The sequence below is a fragment of the Aquarana catesbeiana genome, linkage group LG05, assembly GCF_042186555.1.
Source record: "Aquarana catesbeiana isolate 2022-GZ linkage group LG05, ASM4218655v1, whole genome shotgun sequence".
Classification (NCBI taxonomy): Eukaryota; Metazoa; Chordata; class Amphibia; order Anura; family Ranidae; genus Aquarana; species Aquarana catesbeiana.
The window spans coordinates 209,569,666-209,590,264 of record NC_133328.1 but is presented as its reverse complement, the minus strand read 5'-3'; the positions used below and the strand labels follow the sequence as shown (position 1 = coordinate 209,590,264).

The window sequence follows — 20,599 nt, the reverse complement described above, 5'->3', positions numbered from 1 at the left end:
CAGCGGACTTTTCCAGTCGAAAATCTGACGTACTTTAGATTTGGAACATGCTTCAAAATTTACATCGTAACTCCACCAGACCCAGTAATCCGCTCGTCTGTATGCTAGTCCAACGGACAAAAACACGACGCATGCTCAGAAGCAAATGCGAAACGGAAGCGCTCGGTCTTGTAAAACTAGTGTTCGTATTGTAGGTAGCACATTCCTCACGCTGCAAATTCTGTGATCGTTGAATGCAGCGCATTAATTGTCTTCTTTATAATGCTTGAAGAACGAAGTTGTTTTGCTGTTCCTATCCACACAGAGTTCTCACAAACTGATTTCTGGATTATTTCTCTTGATCTCATGATCTCACAAATTATATTTTATTTGTTAAAAGCCATATCTCTATACTAATGTTTACACAATTGTTTTTTGGAGTCATGTTTTATTATTTTTTATTTCATCAAGATTTTTTTTAGGATTGTTTCCAAATAATTTTCTCTTTATCTCCATGCATTTTATTTTTTGGTTTGTAAAATTACCACAAAGAACCATTGATTTTTATTTGTTTCTATATGTTTTTTTGTTGTAAATTTACCACAAATAACCATTTTTTTTATTGATAATTTTTTTTTATGTTGTAAATTTACCACAAAGAACCATTTCTTTGGATTTCTTTTTTTTGTTGTTGTTGTTGTAAATTTACCACAAAGAAGCATTTTTTATTTGTTATTTTTTTGTAAAGTTACCACAAAGAACCATTTCTTTTGTACATTTTTCATTTTGGTTTTGTTAGAAAGTTACCACAAAGAACCTTTTTTTGTTATATTTATTTTGTTTTTTTATTTTTTTTTCTAAAGTTAACACAAGAACATTATATATTTTTTTTTGTTTTTGGAACCTCAAGGAGGTTGTTGTCCCTTGTTAATTTGACATTGTTTATAAAAAAAAATAATGTTAATAAAAACACATAAAGTCTTTTAATTAAATAAAATATCCATTTATTTATGGTAAACAAAATAAAGATGAAGTCAACGCTGGAGAAAATTTTTGAATTAGTGAAGAGTTTTGGACCCAGGGCACAGATCAAGTCTGTGGAAAAGAAAATTCTGATCTTCAGGAGTCCACATAATAGGGAGCACAATCTGGTCCAGGAATCCCAGAGATCAAGCGGCAGCAGCAGATGACATATATGTCCCCAGGCTGTGGTACTACACCAGCCTGCGTCTTCTGTCAGACCAGACTGAAACCAGGTCATCACTTTCTTCTCTTTGTTCCAGCTTACCTCCACGCTGGCCTGCACCCTTCCCTGCAGCCTTCCTTGTAGGCTGCTCTGGTGGTTGACTTGTGGCAGGAGGAAGAGGAGGGGCTTGCTCGTTGATTTGTGTGTTAATAGTTAAAGTGGATGTAAACCCAAAAATTTTTTTTTTTTTTTTGATATACTGTAGAGTATAAGATTTCCTATCATTTGAGCCCAGTCTTGCCACACAGAGTTAATCTATCTCTGAGCAATCCTCTTTTATTGTTCAGTGAGAAAAATCTTGACAAACTGAGAAAAACTTTGTCAAATACTCCCCCTTGCTGTGAGTGACAGCCTAAAACACATGCATTATTTTTTAATTCCCTCCCCCACTCCTTTCTTCAGCAGCTCTGCAAGGATTGGCTGTTCCACACCTCATCATGATTTGGCATGCTGAAGTCATGTGGTTACTTTCCTGTCTTTTCACTGGATGTTAGAGATCATAGCAGAAGTTCGTCAGAAGTTCAGTGTTAGAAATAAACAGGAGAAAATGCATATTGACAAGGGGAGTGTAGAGGTGGGCGGGGAGTCTACTGACATCACGACTCCACCCACCGAGCTCCAGACAACAGACCCACCCACAGAATCTGCAGTTTTTCGGCTCTCATAACAGACAGGGGGAAGACATTTGACAGGTAAAGATATATGCAGGAGGCATGTATATCCTTATAGATAACCCCTATGGCAGTAGTTTAGAAAGGATGACATTGGGTTTACATCCACTTTAACTCTCCCTTCAGCCCCTGGTGAAGGACATCAGAAAAAAGTTTTTCACACAGGAGGCGTTGTCCCTTCTCCATTTCCAGCAACCTGCTGGCTATATAGAAGCCATAGGCCTCTTCAGCTTCAGGGGGGCTCTTGAGGAAATTAGTTGCTTCCCTCATGAGGCACAGTGATGCCTCCTCTGTCACCGTCACCTTTCTGGGCCTTTTTGTATGAAGGCGAAGAGGAGGAACCTGAGATTGTGTGAGGCTCCTACTGGGCCCAGCCACCTCCTGGCTGACACTAACCCCTGCCTCCTCCTGGATGACACTGGGCCCGGCCTCCTCCTCGATGACACTGGGCCCGGCCTCCTCCTCGATGACACTGGGCCCGGCCTCCTCCTCGATGACGCTGGGCCCGGCCTCCTCCTCGATGACGCTGGGCCCGGCCTCCTCCTCGATGACGCTGGGCCCGGCCTCCTCCTCGATGACACTTTCCACACCTTCCTCCTGGCTGATCTCATCCTGTGTATAAAAAAGGGACATAGTTTGATCACTGACACACAATTTTCAGCTTGTGACTTGCAAATTCAATGTTGCATATAAAAGAGTATCAATCTGACAGCAGCATTTATTAAAGCTGGTGACAAACATTTTTGGCCACTACTGTCAATTGATATGTAGACATCATTTTTAGGATACAATCCTGAATAATAGTTAATCAATTATAACATCTAGTTAACATAATTCATATTAGGACACTAAATATGTATAAAACTAATTTACCTGACTCCAGATGGTCACATCCGGTTCTTCTAGGATGGAAGACCCAGCTTGGTCCTCATCAGCCTCTGCTGGGGTGGAGGGAAGGGTGGAGGGAAGGGTGCATGGAATGGTGGAGGGAAGGGTGGAGGGAAGGGTTGAAAGTGATGCCCTGGCTTCAGTCTGGTCATCAAGAAAACGTAGTTTATTGTAGTACCACAGCCTGGGTACATATACATCATCTGCTGATGCTCCTGATCTCAGTGAATTCTGGATCTTGTTATGCTCCCTCCTATACATATTTCGCAAGATGCCAATTTTCTTTTCCAAAATCTCCACAGTTGCTTCTGGAATGAAAGTCTGGACAAATGCGAGAAGTCTCTCCAGCGTTGAATTCCTTACTGGTTTAATGTAATATTGAGGGTGTTTGACTTCCCACAGATTCCTCATCTCCCTGTACTTAAATTTGGCATTCATGTTTTCTGTAAAACATAATACACAAGACAAAAACACTAATGTTTCAGCTAAACTCTCATTATCTTATCCCAACATAGGCCTCATCAATCTTTAAGCAATATAGGCTGCTACAAAGTTACAAAAATTTACCTTCGTTTCGGATGCTCGCAACTTCAGTTCCTCTCTCCTCCACGCACAGAACGTACGTATGACACATGCGTTGTATCTTAATATACACTGCGCATGCGTGAAACTCCGCCTGCGTCGCCCGCCCCTGACGTTCTCTTTTAACTAATATTCTCCGCCCCCTTGTCTCTACGCACAGAATGTACGTATGACACATGCGTAGTATCTTTATATAAGCTGCGCATGCGTGAAACTCCGCCTGCGTCGCCTGCCCCGACGTTATTTTTTAACAAATATTCTCCGCCCCTTCTCTCTACGGTGCGCAGTAGAAGCAACAATGGCGGAGACACAGCAGGTGTTTATTACCTCAGGTAGCGAGGAAAGCCCGAAGCCCGGAACGTCTCGATCCGGGAAGCGGAGATTTAAGCCCTCCAATATGGCCTTTGAAGAGATGGTGGAGATGGTAGTCATTTTAAGAAGAAAAGATTATGATGGGAAGCATGGACCGTACGCACGGCCTAATTTCCGAAAGGCACAAATAATGGCGAAAGTGGTGAAGACCTTGCATCTTCGTTTTGGGGTACGGCGCTCTAAAGATCAGCTGAGGAAACGATGGTCCGACCTCAAACTCCGGGAGCCGGAACAGTATAGACGAATCCATAAAGTGCTTAAAAAAAGTAAGTACTTGTCGTGTGTTCATATTCTGTTTATTACCTTGCATACTGCTCCATGTGCTTTTCTTTAGCGTACAAGTTTAGAATGTTAAACGATCGTATTAAACATCGCTTGTAGTAAACACTATATGTATATACACACACACACACACATATATATATATATATATATATATATATATGTATATATATATATATATATATATATATATGTGTGTGTGTATATATATATATATATATATATATATATATATATATATTTACAGTACATATATATATATAGATAGATATAGATATATATATATACACTTGTTGGGGTGTCTCTATCTGTGAAACGTGGCCAAAAAGGTAAAGTATTCCAGCTTGTTTCAAAGGGGATTTTAATTTGTTTGAGGTGGGCGACATGTGCACCCCACCAGGTGAGTGTGTGACACACCAGCTTACGGTAACCTATGTACGGCTACATATTTTTAAATACTTTTTTTATCATCTATTTTAGGAGATCTGGTTGTGGAAGGGGAAGAAGCAAGCACCAGCGATACCCCCAAGGATGTGTTTGAAGGAGAATTGGAGGAAGTAGGCGACATGGGCACCCCACCAGGTGAGTGTGTGACACACCAGCTTACGGTGATCTATGTATGGCTGCATATTACTAAAAACATAATTTTTTCCTTTAATTGTAGGTGATGTGGAACCTTTTAGCACAGACAGTGCCCAACGCTGGACAGATCATGGCCTGGAATGGGGATATTGATGCCATGCGCACTACCTTAGACCGAATGCGGAATCGGTGGGACAATATGCTTTCTAAAAAATATTTTATAAAACTTTTTTAAAAATGAGGCCTGTTTTTAGAAATAAAAAAAAATAAAAAAACTCTACAATAATTTTTACAAATAATTATTAATGACATTGTTTAAAACTAAAATATATATATTTTAACATATAAAAACTAAACGCACATGTGAATGTGCACAGATTAATAAAAATTATGTTATTAATCAACAAGATGTGTGGCTTCTTCTTTAAATGCTCAATACCAGTTTTGGAAGTTATTTGTTGTTTACAGTGGCAATGGTACTTATTTACTAAATGAAAATACACTTGGCACTACAAGTGCTCTAGGATAACCTAGGAGAAAGTAAAAAAGGCAAGCAATAAATATAATTAGAAATGTTATCTGATCAGTATTTTTTATTTTAAAAAATTGGAGATTCTGTGGCATTGCAATGGCCCCCCTACCCGTAAAAAATTCAACATATTGATCCCAAACTTGACGGGCACTTTGGGGGGGCCAAGCCTGTACAACCAGTATCCAGGCCTGTCAGAGGATTCTCTATAAGTCCAGCCTCAGGCCTAAGTGATACCATATAATTGGTCGAATGTTTGTGTAAATAATTGTGCAGGATGCAGCTCGCTAGGAAAATGTGATTTATTTTGCATTCCGCCATGTGGATAGCTGTCTGAAACAGGCAGAAGCGGCTGGCCATCATCCCAAAAGCATTCTCCACAACTCTTCTTGCTCTGGCCAGCCGGAAGTTAAAAACCCTCCTCTCCGGGGTGAGGGTCCTTTGGGGGAATGGCCTCATGAGGTGCTTGCTCAGACCGAAGGCTTCATCTGCTATGAAGACAAAGGGGAGTCCTTCCACGTTATCGGCATCATGTGGCAATCCCAGGCCACCACTCTGGAGATGCTGGTAGAACTCCATCTGGGCGAAGACTCCTCCATCCGACATCCGGCTATTCTTCCCCACGTCCACATACAGAAATTCATATTGTGCCGACACCACCGCCATTAAGACAATACTATGGAACCCCTTATAATTAAAATAGTATGACCCGAATGGGGTGGTGGCACAATGTGGACGTGTTTCCCATCTATAGCCCCTCCACAGTTGGGAAAGTCCCAACAGGTGTCAAAATGGGATGCCACAGTCTGCCATTCCTGTGGCATTTAAGGAAACTAGGGAGTCAAACAAGAAAAACCAAAAATCTGTTATTTTGAACATAACATTGCAAGCAAATTACACAAAAAACATTAGTGCCCGGCATCAGTATAACATTAATTGTAATATTATTTACAAACTAAAATATAAAGGCCCACTTATCAGATTCCTTACTCCCTCTGATGGCACATTGATAAATTTTAGGGGGGGGGGGGGGTGGAAATTTTGAATCAAGTTAGGGACACACAGGGGTTGATTTACTAAAGACGAAAAGGACTGTGCACTTTGAAAAAGTGCAGTTGTTGCACTCTGCAAGTGCAGTTGCTCCAGAGCTTAGTAAATGAGGTAAGGCTTCATGTTGCAAAGAGTACCCAATCACATGCAAGGGAAATTCAAAAAACATAATCTTTGCTTGCACATGATTGGATGATGGAAATCTGCAGAGCTTCTGCTCATTTACTAAGCCCTGGAGCAAATGCACTTGCAGAGTGCAACTGCATTTTGCAAAGTGCAACATCTATTTGCTTTTAGTAAATCAACCCCACAGAACATTTTAATAAATTTAGGGGGGGATGGGGATTCTAATCAAGTTAAGGACACACAGACCATTCTGATACATTTTAGGGGGGGAGAAGATTCTAAATCAACTTAAGGACACACAGACTATTTGGATACATTTTAAGGGGGGGGGGGGGATTCTTAATCAACTTAAGGACACACAGACCATTCTGATACATTTTAGGGGGGGAGGGGATTCTAAATCAACTCAAGAACACACAGACCATTTGGATAAATTTTAAAGGGGGGGATTCTTAACCAACTTAAGGACACACAGACCATTTTGATACATTTTGGGGGGGGGGATTCTAATCAACTTAAGGATACACAGACCATTTGGATAAATTTTAAGGGGGGGGGGGGATTCTTAATCAACTTAAGGACACACAGACCATTCTGATACATTTTGGGGGGGGGGATTCTAAATCAACTTAAGGACACACAGACCATTTGGATTAATTTTTAAGGGGGGGATTCTTAATCAACTTAAGGACACACAGACCATTCCGATACATTTGGGGGGAGGGGATTCTAAATTAACTTAAGGACACACAGACATTTGAATAAATTTTAAGGGGGGGGAGTAGATTCTAAAACAAGTTAAGGACACACAGACTATTTGGATACATTTTAGGGTAAAGTACTACAATGGAGCTGACAAAATACATTAAAGTGAATACACTAGGTGGATATGGGCCCAGCATTGCATGCTGGGGAGGTTAATGAAGGCAAATATGCATGCAGGACAAAAAAGAGCATTAAAAAATTACAGCATGCATGAGGACAAAAGGGACATTCACACTATATTGCAATCATGGAAATTAGTGTTTGAATAAAAAAATACATTACATTAGCAAACATTAAATACAATAAAATGTGAGGTTAAAGGATAAATCTTACCTTAATATAATCCTTCTGCAGGACCTGAATTATGGCAGAACAGGTCTTTGGGATAATGATCCCCAGAACCTGGGGGAGATGCCTGTCGAGAACTTAAGGTCCTGCAGGCTTCTGCCCTGTCGCCAAGTAACGCAACGTGGCAACTAGCCTCTGCTCCGCAGTGATGGCTTGCCTCATGCAGGTATCCGGCTGCTGATATAAGGGGTCAGCAATACCAACAAACGGTCAAAAACGGGGTCCGGCATCCAGATACAGTTGCTGAAATCCTCAGGATTATTCTCACGGATCTCACGGAGCAAAGGCATGTGACAGAATTGGTCACGCTGGAGCAACCAATTCTTCGTCCATGAACTCCTCCTCGCCCTGTTTCATGGACTGAGCTTGGACTGAAGAATGAACTACAGCACCAAGCACATACAAAGCACGAACTCTACGACGAGTACGTACACGCAACATGGCTTCAAAACGGTCGGCTGGTCAGAATGCACTTAACAGACTGCACTGAAGAACATCAACACCTGTGAAGAGCGAGCTGAAAATCAGCAACGAGCGGACAATAAGACACTGAATGAATCAATGGGAACTGACCACACACACTGAAAAGCAGATACAAACTCACAAGTACAAACTGAACAACAGTTAAACGATCTGAAAAATACGAGTCTCACAAGCGCGAATCGTCTCTCACCAAACTTCTACTAACACGAGATAAACACAAGATTAGCAGAAGGAGCCCAAAGGGTGTAGTACAAGCTACTGAACTTCCGTTTTATAGTCTCGTCGGACGTGGTGTACGTCACCGCGTACTAGGCTGTCGGACTTTTGTGTGATCATTTGTAGCCAAGTCCGTTCGTTAGAAAGTCCGTCGGAAGTCCGCCAAAAGTCTGTCGAAAGTCTGTCGGACAGGCCGTCGGACTTTTGTTGCTGAAAAGTCCGAGTGTGTGTACACGGCATAAGGCTCCATGCACACTAGCTTAAAAGAGTAGTATGGTTTTGTTTGTTTTTTCCCCTTTTATACTTACCTAGGTGGATTCAGCATGAGACCCATGCTGCATCTGTCCCCAAGTGTGTCTACAATGAGAACCGAGCCACTGAACACCGCCGATGGCTCGGTTCTCACAGAAGATCCCCGAGAGGAGAGCTGCTGCCTGTCACTCAGCAGCTCTTTTCTCTGCTCCTCCACGCTCACTGGAGCACTGAGCTGTGGAGGGGAGGGATCGGCTGTCTCAGCCTCTCAGTGGCTCGCTGAGAGGCTGAGACGGGTATCAGTCCAGGCACCTGGCGGATCCAGACATCATTGTCGTGATGACATGGTGCCTGGACTGATTCCAGTGACGTCAGCAGAGAGCATACTTCAGACCGCTCACTGCTGAAAACGGGTCACATAAGTGCAAAACGGATTGCACTCCTGTGACCCTAAGGAGAAGCCCAGCCAAACGAGCTCAGGCTGGACTTCTCCTTTAACAAAATGCTCCTAGCAGCAGTTTTTGAGCATTTAATTCTGCTTCTATAAGCAAATAATGTTATCCGATGTATCCTTGCACACAGTGGTGACTGGTGGGATTTTTTGTTGGGGGGGCGGCAAACAACCCCCCCCCCCGCGCGCCACCGGTGGAGCGGCACTAGCACCCTACCACCGCCCCCCCCCCGCGCGGCGTGGCACTAACACCCCAACAAACCCATGCTATGCATGAATCCACTGCATATAGGGGGGGTGGCGTGGAGAGAGGCGCCCTTAATAGACAGGCCACCACTGCATGCACACTGTTTTAGCCTAGAAGCATTTTTAAAGCTTCAGCTTCTTGGAGCAGAAACTTTTTTTTTTTTTTCAAGGGGTTTGGGAGCGTTTTGCCAGGAGAAAAAAAAAAGCTTAAAGCTCCTAAATGCTGCTACCTGCTGTTAAAACTGCCACAAAAAACGCTATTATAAGCGGCTTATAACCTGGGTTTTTCTGGTATTTTTTTTAGCTTATATTGTGAATGGAGCCTAAAACTAAGTGGTCCAAAATATAGCTCTCTCAAAAAAAAGGAATCTTGACTTACCTGTAAAATCCATATCTATACTGGATACACACTATACAATTTTGTGTGGATTTTTTCCTTTAGATTTACCAAAACCATATAATATGAGGTCAAACCTAAACACTTTCAATTTGTATGCAATCAGACAGGCCCTTGTACTACATAGGTGAAGGTAAATCTGAAGGAATTCGAACAACAAAGGTTGTATAGTTGTATCCAGCTTTAGACTACAATGCAGGGCACAGGCTGTGTGTTCATAGCCTTCAGGTGATTGGACACAGTGCCAGATTACCAAATAGGCAGAGTAGGCACTGACCTATGGGCCCCACACAGTGACAACAGATAAAAATAAAATAGATTTTTTTTTCTCTTGAATGAAATCTACAATGAAGCTTTCTTAAATTGTTTACAAAAGATAGAAAAAATGTATCAACTCAAAGAAATGAAAACTTTACATTAAAAACTCTATAAAGAAAATACTGTGTTGTAATTTACCACTACCCAATAACAAATTAAAGTATATAAACCATAGACATCAGGTTCACATTACAGTTTCTCTCTTAAAAGCCCAGACCTCCGGAGAAGCTCACCACTCAAACATCTCTGTCCACATTGTGTAACACCATAGCACCAGCCCAGGGGACCCTGAGGCACTGCATGTCTAGTGCAGCCCACATCTGGATGCCTATCAACGGGTCAGGATCAGGTTGAAGGGTCATACTATCACCATCTATTGGTGTACTGAGATGAGTAAATACTATTGCAACAGCGAAGGAGGACTATTCCCCCAAGGCTCATGGGTTACATCCATCCACTCCACTACTTATAAACATACAGACCAGACTTGGTTCCATAAGCCTCCGAGGAAGAGGAAAAATCCTCGAAACGTGTCAGCGAATTACTCCATCTCAACATCCCATATGGGTTTTGCTTTATGACCTCTTAGAAAAAAATTGTGATGTTTAAGATACCAAATGTGAGTACTCCACCTACTTCTGTTTTTTAATAAAACTTTTTACCAAGGATAATGCACCAGGCCATTCGCCTTTTTCTTTCTTTCCTTGCTTTCGTACACCATACAAACCTGACAGTGGGTGGTTTTACACACAACCTGATAGCTGCAGCCACGAGTATTGTGTGTAAAACTGACAAGCAGATTCCTGCCTGTCAGGTGAAAGTATTCAGGCGGCTGTGCTGATTGCTTCCACACACCCTCAGTAATGGGACGCACCCCTACCATGTATTCCGTGTTCCACTTGCCCATCTGTGAGAAGGCAGGTGCCGACAGGTGGAGGGAAGAGAGAAGAGTGGACACATATCTGCTCTCCTCCCTTTTTTGCTGTGACCTGGAAAGTGACATGTATGTTTTAGACCCTGCATGTCTAATTGAAGAGAACCTGTCACCTTAAAATCATGACATAGGGAACTTTTTGTCCCCATGTGATTAAAAAAAAAAAAAAGTAAGCAAAAAAAAATGTTTTTTGTAAAAAAAATAAAATTACACCTCAAGCACATAAACCCCCCCCCCCCCCCCCCAAACAAATACGCAAGTACTAATGTAAATACACACGTCGGGGGCACCTACGAGTGAAAACGTTGATTGCGATACACGTTACATATCGCCGTGCACGCCGGTGTGGGAGCAATAATTCTAGCACAAGATCTCCTCCGTAACACTAAACTGATGACCTATAGGGGTTTTTTGAAGTGTTGCCTATAGAAAATATAGGTTACTGAAGACGCACACGAATTTAAGGTTTGACAAGTTGGGCATCTATTTACTCCGTGCAACCTTCTCTTTTATATTTTACCAACAATTTGGGTTGTTTATTGCGTTTGTTTGCCCTAAAATTCATTTTAGTGTGTTTTCTACTGAAATTTTGCAGCAATATCATGTGGTATTTAAAAAATGGAACTACCACTATTTAATTCTCTAGGGTGTCTGCTTTCAGAAAAAATATAATAATGTTTGGGAGTTGTATAATCATTAGCCTTAAAATGATTTTATATACATGTGCAAAAAAAGCAAAAATGGCTCTGGCAGCGAAAGAGTTAAACCTACTCCAGTTCGTAAGATCTTAGTTTTTTAGCAAACAATGCAGGCTAACACAGGTACAGAGGGGAGGATGAACTGTGTCCTGTACTCCAAAATATGGGTTTTACAGGCAAGTCAAAATTATTCATATCTCAATTGCACAGTAAAGGGGAGAGGCTGATATTCACAAACCCTGGGACGTCCCCAAGCAATGAATGAGAAGGATTAGGTAAAAAGAACTATGCCAACAGGCCCACAAATAACAAGGGTTAATGGACCAACTCAGATTGTTGCAGCCAAAGGCAGCATCTGAAGAGACTTGGGTGTTCACCTGATAGACCTTGGAAAAGTCATGAAAGTTTACAAAGCTGGGCAACATAGTTACAGTACATAGTTAGGCAGGTTAAAAAAAAGACAAGTCCATCTTGTTCAACCAATACATGGATGTAATTCTTTCTTCTGCTGCCATATACTTGCTGTTTGTATCTTTTTTCTGTGGCAAAAGCCAATAAAACTATTATTGTAAAAAAAAAATAAAAAGAAGAAAATAAAAAATGAATAGAAAACCTCCTTATACACAATCCTATAACCACAGTGGATCCTGAGGAAGGCAAAAAACCCTATGAAGCATGGTTCAATTTGCACAACCAGGGAAAAATATCCCTTCCTCGTCCCCCTGAAGGCAATCAGATATTTCCTGGATCAACAATCTCTGGTGTTATTACCTATAAATGTTAATATCCAGTTATATTTTGTGCCTTCAGAAATGCATCCAGCTATTTAATGCTCTACTCACTGGTGTAACTAAAGCCACTATAAATCAACTTCAATATGTTCAAAATTCTGCAGCAAGAATCCTGACTAGGTCTGGTACGACTGATCATATTACCCCTATCCTGGAGTCCTTGCACTGGCTACTCATCAGGTTTTGCATAGACTTTAAGATCCTCTTTTTCGTCTACTAGGCTCTTCATGGCTTGGCACCCTAATATCTCTCTGAACTTTTTTAAACTTACTCCCTCCCTCGTAACCTCCACCCCTTTAAAATTCTGGTTTACCGCGTGTCCCCCCTACTCACCTACACACAATGGGGGACAGAGCCTTCTCCTGCTATGCTCCAAAATGTACTTCCTAAGAACAACAGAGAGTCGTCTTCTCTAAACTCATTCAGATCAAATCTAAAAACTTTTTTCTTTAGACAAGCTTTCACTTAATTGTCCCTTTTTACCTTATTTTATGTTATCCTGTGCATTTCTTGTGCTTTCCTTGTAAAGCGCTTTGAGAAGCCACCTTTAAAGGCACTATATAAAATAAAGTTTATTATTATTTAAAAAAAATGTCCAGGAAACACCTGCCGATCTGGTGGAGAGACAACATAGTAGAGAAAGCTCTTGATTGTAAGCTCTTGAGTGGTCTTATCCACCTAGCAATTGTGGATTTCGAAGCATAATGCCCCGTACACACGGTCGGATTTTCCGACGGAAAATGTGTGATAGGACCTTTTCGGAAATTCCGACCGTGTGTAGGCTCCATCACACATTTTCCATCGGATTTTCCGACACACAAAGTTTGAGAGCAGGCTATAAAATTTTCCGACAACAAAATCCGTTGTCCGAATTTCCGATCGTGTGTACACAAATCCGACGCACAAAGTGCAACGCATGCTCAGAATAAATAAAGAGATGAAAGCTATTGGCTACTGCCCCGTTTATAGTCCCAATGTACATGTTTTATATCACCGCGTTCAGAATGATCGGATTTTCCGACAACTTTGTGTGACCGTGTGTATGCAAGACAAGTTTGAGCCAACATCCGTCGGAAAAAATCCTAGGATTTTGTTGTCGGAATGTCCGATCAATGTCCGACCATGTGTACGGGGCATAAGAGTGTCTTCCATCTTTCTAACAGAAGCTGTCACTTTCAGATAAACTCTGATAGCTCTGACAATGTCTAGACAATGAACAGCAATTTCTTCGGAGTGCTTAGGAGCAAGGAACATAGGAAGGAAGGACAATGTTTTCATTGAGGTGGAAGGTTTACAGAATCAGGAATATCTCCTTACAAGAGAAAGCCGCTAGCTCATAAGCACTTCTCAAAAAGACATGATAGCCACTAAGAAGGCTACCTTGCAGGAGAGATCACCAAAACGAAGTTCTCTGATGGCTGCAAAGGGTGGTTTCTGCAAGGCAGAGAGAATCAAATTTAAATCTCAAGGAAGCTTTGAGTGCTGTAAGAGTGGTTTGATTTGAGAATCATTTTGCTTTAAGGTCAAGGGATAAACCTGTCCCTTAAAATTACTTAAATTCTGGTCAAATCCCAATTCCAGTAATGCCAGAATGGGGGCACAGAGTAATGTCTGGGATTGCAGTGTCTGTGTTCACACCAGGCAAAAAAGGATTTCCAGGTATCTCAGTAGACGCCCCTGCCCCTGCTCCTCAAGACCTGGGTTTCAACAGAGATGAAGAAGCATGATAGAACAGAGGGAAGTGAAACACAAAAACTGGCCTGTCTGGAAGAGTCCAGGGATCATCTCCTAGAAGTTTGAATATGTCTGTGTACCGGGTTCCTCTGGGCCAGTTTGTTGCAAAGTGAATCGTCAGTTTTATTTTTCAGAGCAATTGAGGCAGAATCCACACTGGACCAAAGGCATATATTAATTGGAACAAAGTTAAGGGAAACACCAGTGCATCCAATGCAAACGATAGAGGATCTGGCCTGGCTACAAACAGGGGTAACTTGTTGTTGAACCTGGAGGCCAGGATGTCAACAACTGAAGCTCCCCATTTCAGACATAGGAGATCAAAGTTGCTAGTATGAAGGTCAAATTGCTCTTGGCCCAGGCGGTAACAAATGAGGCAATCCGCCTTCCAATTGCCCACTCCTGGGATGTGAACAGCAGGGGTCAGCAATGAGCAGGGTTTCTCCACCCATGAGATAATTTCTCTTTCATTAGGCCTGCTTGACTTCTGGTGCCCGCCGATGATTCATATAGGCCACAGCCATGGCATTGCCTGACTTCACCCTGATCGAGTGTCCCTGAGGAATGGGGGTCCAGTGATGCATAGCTTTTTTTTTTTTTTTTGACCTCTGGGATGTTGATGGGGAACTTAGTGCATCCCTTAATGACAATGTTCCCTTAAATGAGATCGGAGCACTCCTCTCCATCCTGTGAAGCTGGCATCTGTTTGGTACCCACATCCATGGGTGTGTTAGAAACACCTTTCTCCTACAAGAGATCCACTGACCTGTATTTTGGGGCATTTTGTTCCTTTTCATTTGGATAAGTATAAACTCCTGGTGGTTTGTAGAGTACTCTTTATCGCCCAAAGAATGATCGTCGTTAAATGAGTTTTAGTCTCTCCCCCTACAATATCTGAATGGGTCCTAAATTCTAGCAGGAGTATTGCATATGAGAAGAAAATATATTTTATACGCAATGCTATGTTTAAATGTGATCGTAGATGGAAATGCTGATTTGATTTTTTTCATTTAGAAACCCCCGTAACTGATATGTACTATTTGTAGTCTGTTCTTAACCTCCCTGGCGGTATGATTATTTCGGATTTTAGGTGCTGAAAGCGGTACAATTATTTTGCATGGAAATTTGGCGTTTTATATTGTAGGTCTGTAATTCTTAACAATAACACACTTAAATCTGTCCAAACAAGAGTCTAGTAGACATCCCGGGTATGATAAAGTTTGAAACACAAAAACATAAATTATAATATAATAAATAAAAATAAATAATTAAAAAAAATAAATGAAAATTAATAATAAAATAAATTTCCCCGCGATTCACTATCGCTCAATTCTGCAAGTGTTCTAATTTACTATCGCTGTTTTCTAGCTGGTCTAAAGCCACTTTTGATGTAAAGGGACACTTTTTGGTTGCTATGGACAATCTCCAGTTTCCAGGCAGAAAGAACAGTATATATAACATAAAACTGCATGCAGGGCATAGGACAAAGCACTGGGGACAAAAGGGATGTGAAATAATTTCATACAGTACTGTAATCTGTAAGATTACAGTACTGTATGTGTTATGATTTTACACTTTTTTGAATTTGCCGCCAGGCTCCGCCCCGTGCGGCACGGAGAGGCTTCGGAGGAGGACGGAGCCCGCAGACACAGCGGGGGACATCGCAGGATCCCGGGGACAAGGTAAGTAAAGCCACACCAGGATCCTGCAATGTAATCCCGAGTGTGGCTCAGGGTTACCGCTAATGGTCCTGAATTTTAACCCCGAGCCACACTCGGGAAAACCGCCAGGGAGGTTAAAGAGGAGGTCCGTCCACTTCTGCAAAACGTAAAAGTCAGCAGCTACACATACTGCAGCTGCTGACTTTTAATAATAGGACACTTACCTGTCCTGAAGTCAAGCGATGTTAGCACCGCAGCTGTTTCCATCAGCTGTCGGGTGCTGCTGCCGCCATTGCAGGTAAGGGAACCCGGCAGTGTAGCATCACAGCTTCACGCCGGGTCCCTACTGCGCATGCGGGAAGCAGTGTTGAGCTATCCTACTGGCCCAGCGGGGAAGAAGGAGGGAGCCAAGCTGCTGACGTAATGCGCCGCAGCCGGACTCCCGGAAGTAGGGACAGGATACCTGTCAGGTATCCGCTCCCCCCACCCGAAAGGTGCCAAATGTGGCACCGGAGGGGGGCAGGAGACAAATGAGCAGAGGTTCCACTTTTGGGTGGAACTCCGCTTAAATTTTTTTATATGAATCTGTGCTGCGATGGGATGGTGTGGGTTTTTATTCATTATTTAGGTTGTGTCTTTTTGCTGTCATTTGTATATATGTCTTTAATTTGTACAGAGAAAAAAAAATCTTCTAATAAACACAACCTAACCTAAAAAAAAAAAAAGAAAAGCAAGAAACGATCTCCCCACTGTCAAGGTTGGATTACAAATCCAGCCAAACTAGCGAGTTCCTTGCTGGGGGGGGAGCAGGGAGATCAACAGAAGAAAAGTGTTTGTTTCAGGCTAACAAGATGTTGCGTGGGAGTGGCCTTGAATAGAACTGGGTGAAGGGAGCAACCTTGAATGAGGCCACCATGAGGCCCAGAACTGTCAGAAAATTTTACTGAGGGTTGACTTTTTAATTTTAGGTTCTGAGCAGGAGATCTTAGAAAGATGAGTTTGCTTTCTGGAAGGAAGACCTTTGCCTGGGCTGTGTCTAGAATGAGGCCTAAGTACTCTAGTCGAAGGAAAGGTTAAAGGGCAGACTTTTGAAAGCTGATTACCAAACTGAAAGTATCTGAAATGTCTTGTGGATTTTTACAGATAGTTGAAAGAGAGACGGGTCCTTCAGAAGAAGGTCATCCAAGTACCCTAGACCTGAATTCCCTGAGTTTTTAAAGTGATATTAAACAATATCTTTATTTTCAAAAAATAATCAGTATGCATCCACTATTTAACCACTTCCCAACCGGCTCGTGTACATTTTCAGCGGCAGGTTGGCTCCCCTGCTCAAATCGTTATACCTGTACGTAAGAGCATTAGCAGGCCCGCGCCCGCTGCACGGCGGGGGACCCAAAGCGCGTGGCCGGCGGGTGCTATGTCCGTGTACGTAAACTCACAAATCCCCGTTCTGACAGGAGAGGAGAGACAGATCTGCTGTTCCTAGTAATTAGGAACAGCGATATGTCTCCTCCTCCAGTCAGTACACTGCCCCCACAGTTAGAAACGCACACAAGGGAACACATTTAACCCCTTTATCGCCCCTAGTGTTAACCCCTTCCCTGCCAGTGACATGGCAGCCTTGGAGTAATAACATGCCCTGTTCAACTCTAGGAACATTTTTCAATATCTCCAAAATAAAAATTTCTTGCAGTCACGAATGCACAACAATACTGACCTATCTTCCCATACACTTTCTGAAGGAGCCCTAACGAACAAACCAGGAGGCCAGGGCCTCACTACACTGGTATATTCTCTCCTGCTCAGCTCACACAGACTAGAAGTACCTTCCCTTCTTATGCTCTCAAATGGGATGACTTGAATGGACACACAACATAGGGGAATTGGAAATGGATGTGGACCAACACAGCCAAAAGTTCTGCCCAAGTATTGGCAGTAAAGGCAAATTACAAGATACAGATTACAAGGTTTTGGATCAGGGTCTATCAAATGATCTATATGGTCACAGGCAAATCATCTTGTAAAGATCTCTGTGATGCTCTTTAAAATAAACAATTTCAGATGTGCACAAGCATCCAACTCGAATTAGACACACACATTTTCAAAGCGGCAAAAAGAGTAAATCGCTTGCGTCTAGAGAACTCCAGACTGTCCCCTTTGTGGAGGTCAAGCATTGGGGCTCATAAGTCATGATCTTCAGTAAATGAACTACTAGGAAATATGATAGGATGGCCAAATTCCACAAGCAATGTTAATCATGGATCAAGTTTTATTTAGCACCCAATTCTTACCCTTACTCACTGACATATGCATATATGGAAAAGTAAGGAAAAAGAGAGCACAACCCCCTCCCTCCTCCTTATTTTTTTCCTTTTTTTCTTTTTGTTATCGCTCTAATTGTACCCAAGTTCATCGATCGATCGATGTGGGTACAACCAACCTGCCGCATTTTAAATGCGATTATTGCTAGCGGCTAGCAATAGTGCCCTCCAGGCTATAACCCCACACCAGGAGAACACAATGGCTCGGCAGGAGTTATAACCCCATCAACACTGACTGAATTGAATTTCGTGAAATTCATTCCGTCTATGGCCAGTCTTATGCCCTGTACACACGATCGGACATTGATCGGACATTCGGACAACAAAATCCATCGGGTTTTTTCCAACGGATTTTGGGCCAAACTTGTCTTGCATACACACAGTCGCACAAAGTTGTCGGAAAATCCGATCGTTCTGAAGGCGGTGACGTAAAACACGTACGTCGGGACTATAAATGGGGAAGTAGCCAATAGCTTTCCTCTCTTAATTTATTCTGAGCATGTGTGGCACTTTGTGCGTCGAATTTGTACACACGATCGGAATTTAAACGATCGGATTTTGCTGTCGGAAAATTTTATATCCTGCTCTCAAACTTTGTGTGTCGGAAATTCTGACGGAAAAAGTCAGATGGAGCCCACACACAATCGGAATTTCTGACAACACAATCCGATCGCACTTTTTCCATCAGAAAATCCGACCGTGTGTACAAGGCATTAGTCTGGCTACCACTTCTCTTTATCACCATTCCATCTCTGTAATTGCTACTGTAAAAAAACGTATTATGTGGAAGACAAATTTCTCATGCTTTATACTATGGTTAAACACATATTTTTTTTCAACAAAATGTTCCTTGAAAAAAACAATAAAATCTTGTTAACGACAAAACAAATACTATTCACGATATACATAGCAAGCGTAATGCAAGTGCTGAGTGTTAGAACTGTAAATCTTTTTTGCTACTGTACCTTCAACCCATCTCTTCTTTTTGTTCTCCAGTTCAAAGCATTTTTTCCTCTCGTTCACACAAACTTTCTGCATGTCTATTTCACACAAGAGGCTTTTCCAACAGAAACCTGTATGAGATCCTATGACACATAGGGGTTGATTTACTAGGCCAATAGACTGTGCACCTTGGAAAGTGCAATTGTACTCTGCAAGTGCAGTTGCTCCAAAGCTTAGTAAATGAGGGAAAGTTTCACTTTGCAAAGAATACCCAATCACATGCAAAGAAAATAAAAAAAAAAACAGCATTTTTGCTTGCACATGATTGGTTGATGAAAGTTAGCAGAGCTTCTGCTCATTTACTAAACTCTGGAGCAACTGCTCTTGCCGTGTGCAACTGCACTTTCAGAAGTGCACAGTCTTTTTGTCTTTAGTAAATCAACCCCATAGGCCAAATTAAATTTAGCATGCTATTGGAAAACTAGGAAAGAAAGTTTTCAGCACAGGGCAATCGGTTGACTGTATAATATTATGAGAACAAAGGTGCAGAGGGAAGGATGATTAACGCAGCTGTTTTCCAAGTCTTCTTTCCTACCTAATTTTGTTGGAGTTTTTCAAGGAAGGTGAAAAAAATAATAGCCAGAATTAAGTCATTATGATGCTATAATGAATGTCAGAAAAGTAAACCCCTTTATCAAAGGAAAATGTAAAGGCAACTGCAAACAAGTATATTAATGCTATACTCAACCGCAAATATGCCAAATATTTTCCTCAAAAAAAACTGGGCAAAATTTCTCTACAGTTTCATATTGACTACTCAAGGTAGACAAAGAGGAAAAAGTATATTTCAAAGGTTTACCTGTGATTGAGCAGTATATAATATGAGGGGCTGTTTTCTTAACATCTTCATAACCTAAACCCATTTCAGCTAGTTTTCCTGGAATGTAATTTTCAATGAGAACATCACAGGCTTGTGCAAGCTAAAAAAAAAACGAAAAAAAAAAAACATAAAGCAGTAAACAGGTTAGCGTGAAATCTACACATTACAACTCCTTCCACCAGTCCAAAATGTTATATAAAACACTGGTTTATAGCACAGGCACAATCTACATTATTATAGAAACACTTATTCCAGCTTGAATATAGTTGTTATAGTTGGCCAGATGGCGACCTTACTAGGGTGGATAGACTATATGTACATCCTGTCATTTTGGACAGTGAAGGCACTGATTGGAACAGCTCTGTGCCATGTAATTGCCCTGGTGAGCATTAAGAGTGTTCACCGATGTAAACAGTATGGTACAGGGGGGGTGCTTTTAATAGTTTTTGGGTTCATCTTTCACATCTAGTCATTGCACACAATGCAAATTCATTGTAATGCAAATTCCTCCTATAGGAAACTTCCAGTAATAATGGAATACTTGCACTTGGCTTCAGTGGGTGATTTTTAAAGGCACTTAATAATATACCCACAGGTTTCTGCATTTAAAAACTTTGTGGCAATACATTAGATCACATTGAAGTGTCCATTTTCCTTACGTATTTGGGTACAGTGTTGCATGACAGGGCAACTGTCAGTGCTGGTCTTGAAGTGGTTAAAGTACACCTAGGTGTGCCTTAAACACACTAAAATAACAGTGCAGCTAAACAGCTGACAGTACAAACTATCAGACAGTTTCTTCTGTGCCTGGCTCTATCCTCCCAGGATATGATAAAGCCCTCCCAAAACCAATAT

At 41.7% G+C, this 20,599-nt stretch overlaps 1 protein-coding gene across 6 annotated transcripts in view; it reads right to left on the bottom strand.

The window, feature by feature from the left end:
- SUGCT (succinyl-CoA:glutarate-CoA transferase) overlaps nt 1–20,599 on the bottom strand; it is a 1,840,030-nt gene that overhangs the window by 1,751,839 nt on the left and 67,592 nt on the right. For all 6 annotated transcript variants that reach the window (XM_073630531.1, XM_073630530.1, XM_073630532.1 and 3 more), the window contains exon 6: nt 19,724–19,844. In XM_073630531.1, coding sequence (XP_073486632.1) covers nt 19,724–19,844 — 121 coding nt within the window. The remainder of the gene's footprint in view (nt 1–19,723; nt 19,845–20,599) is intronic.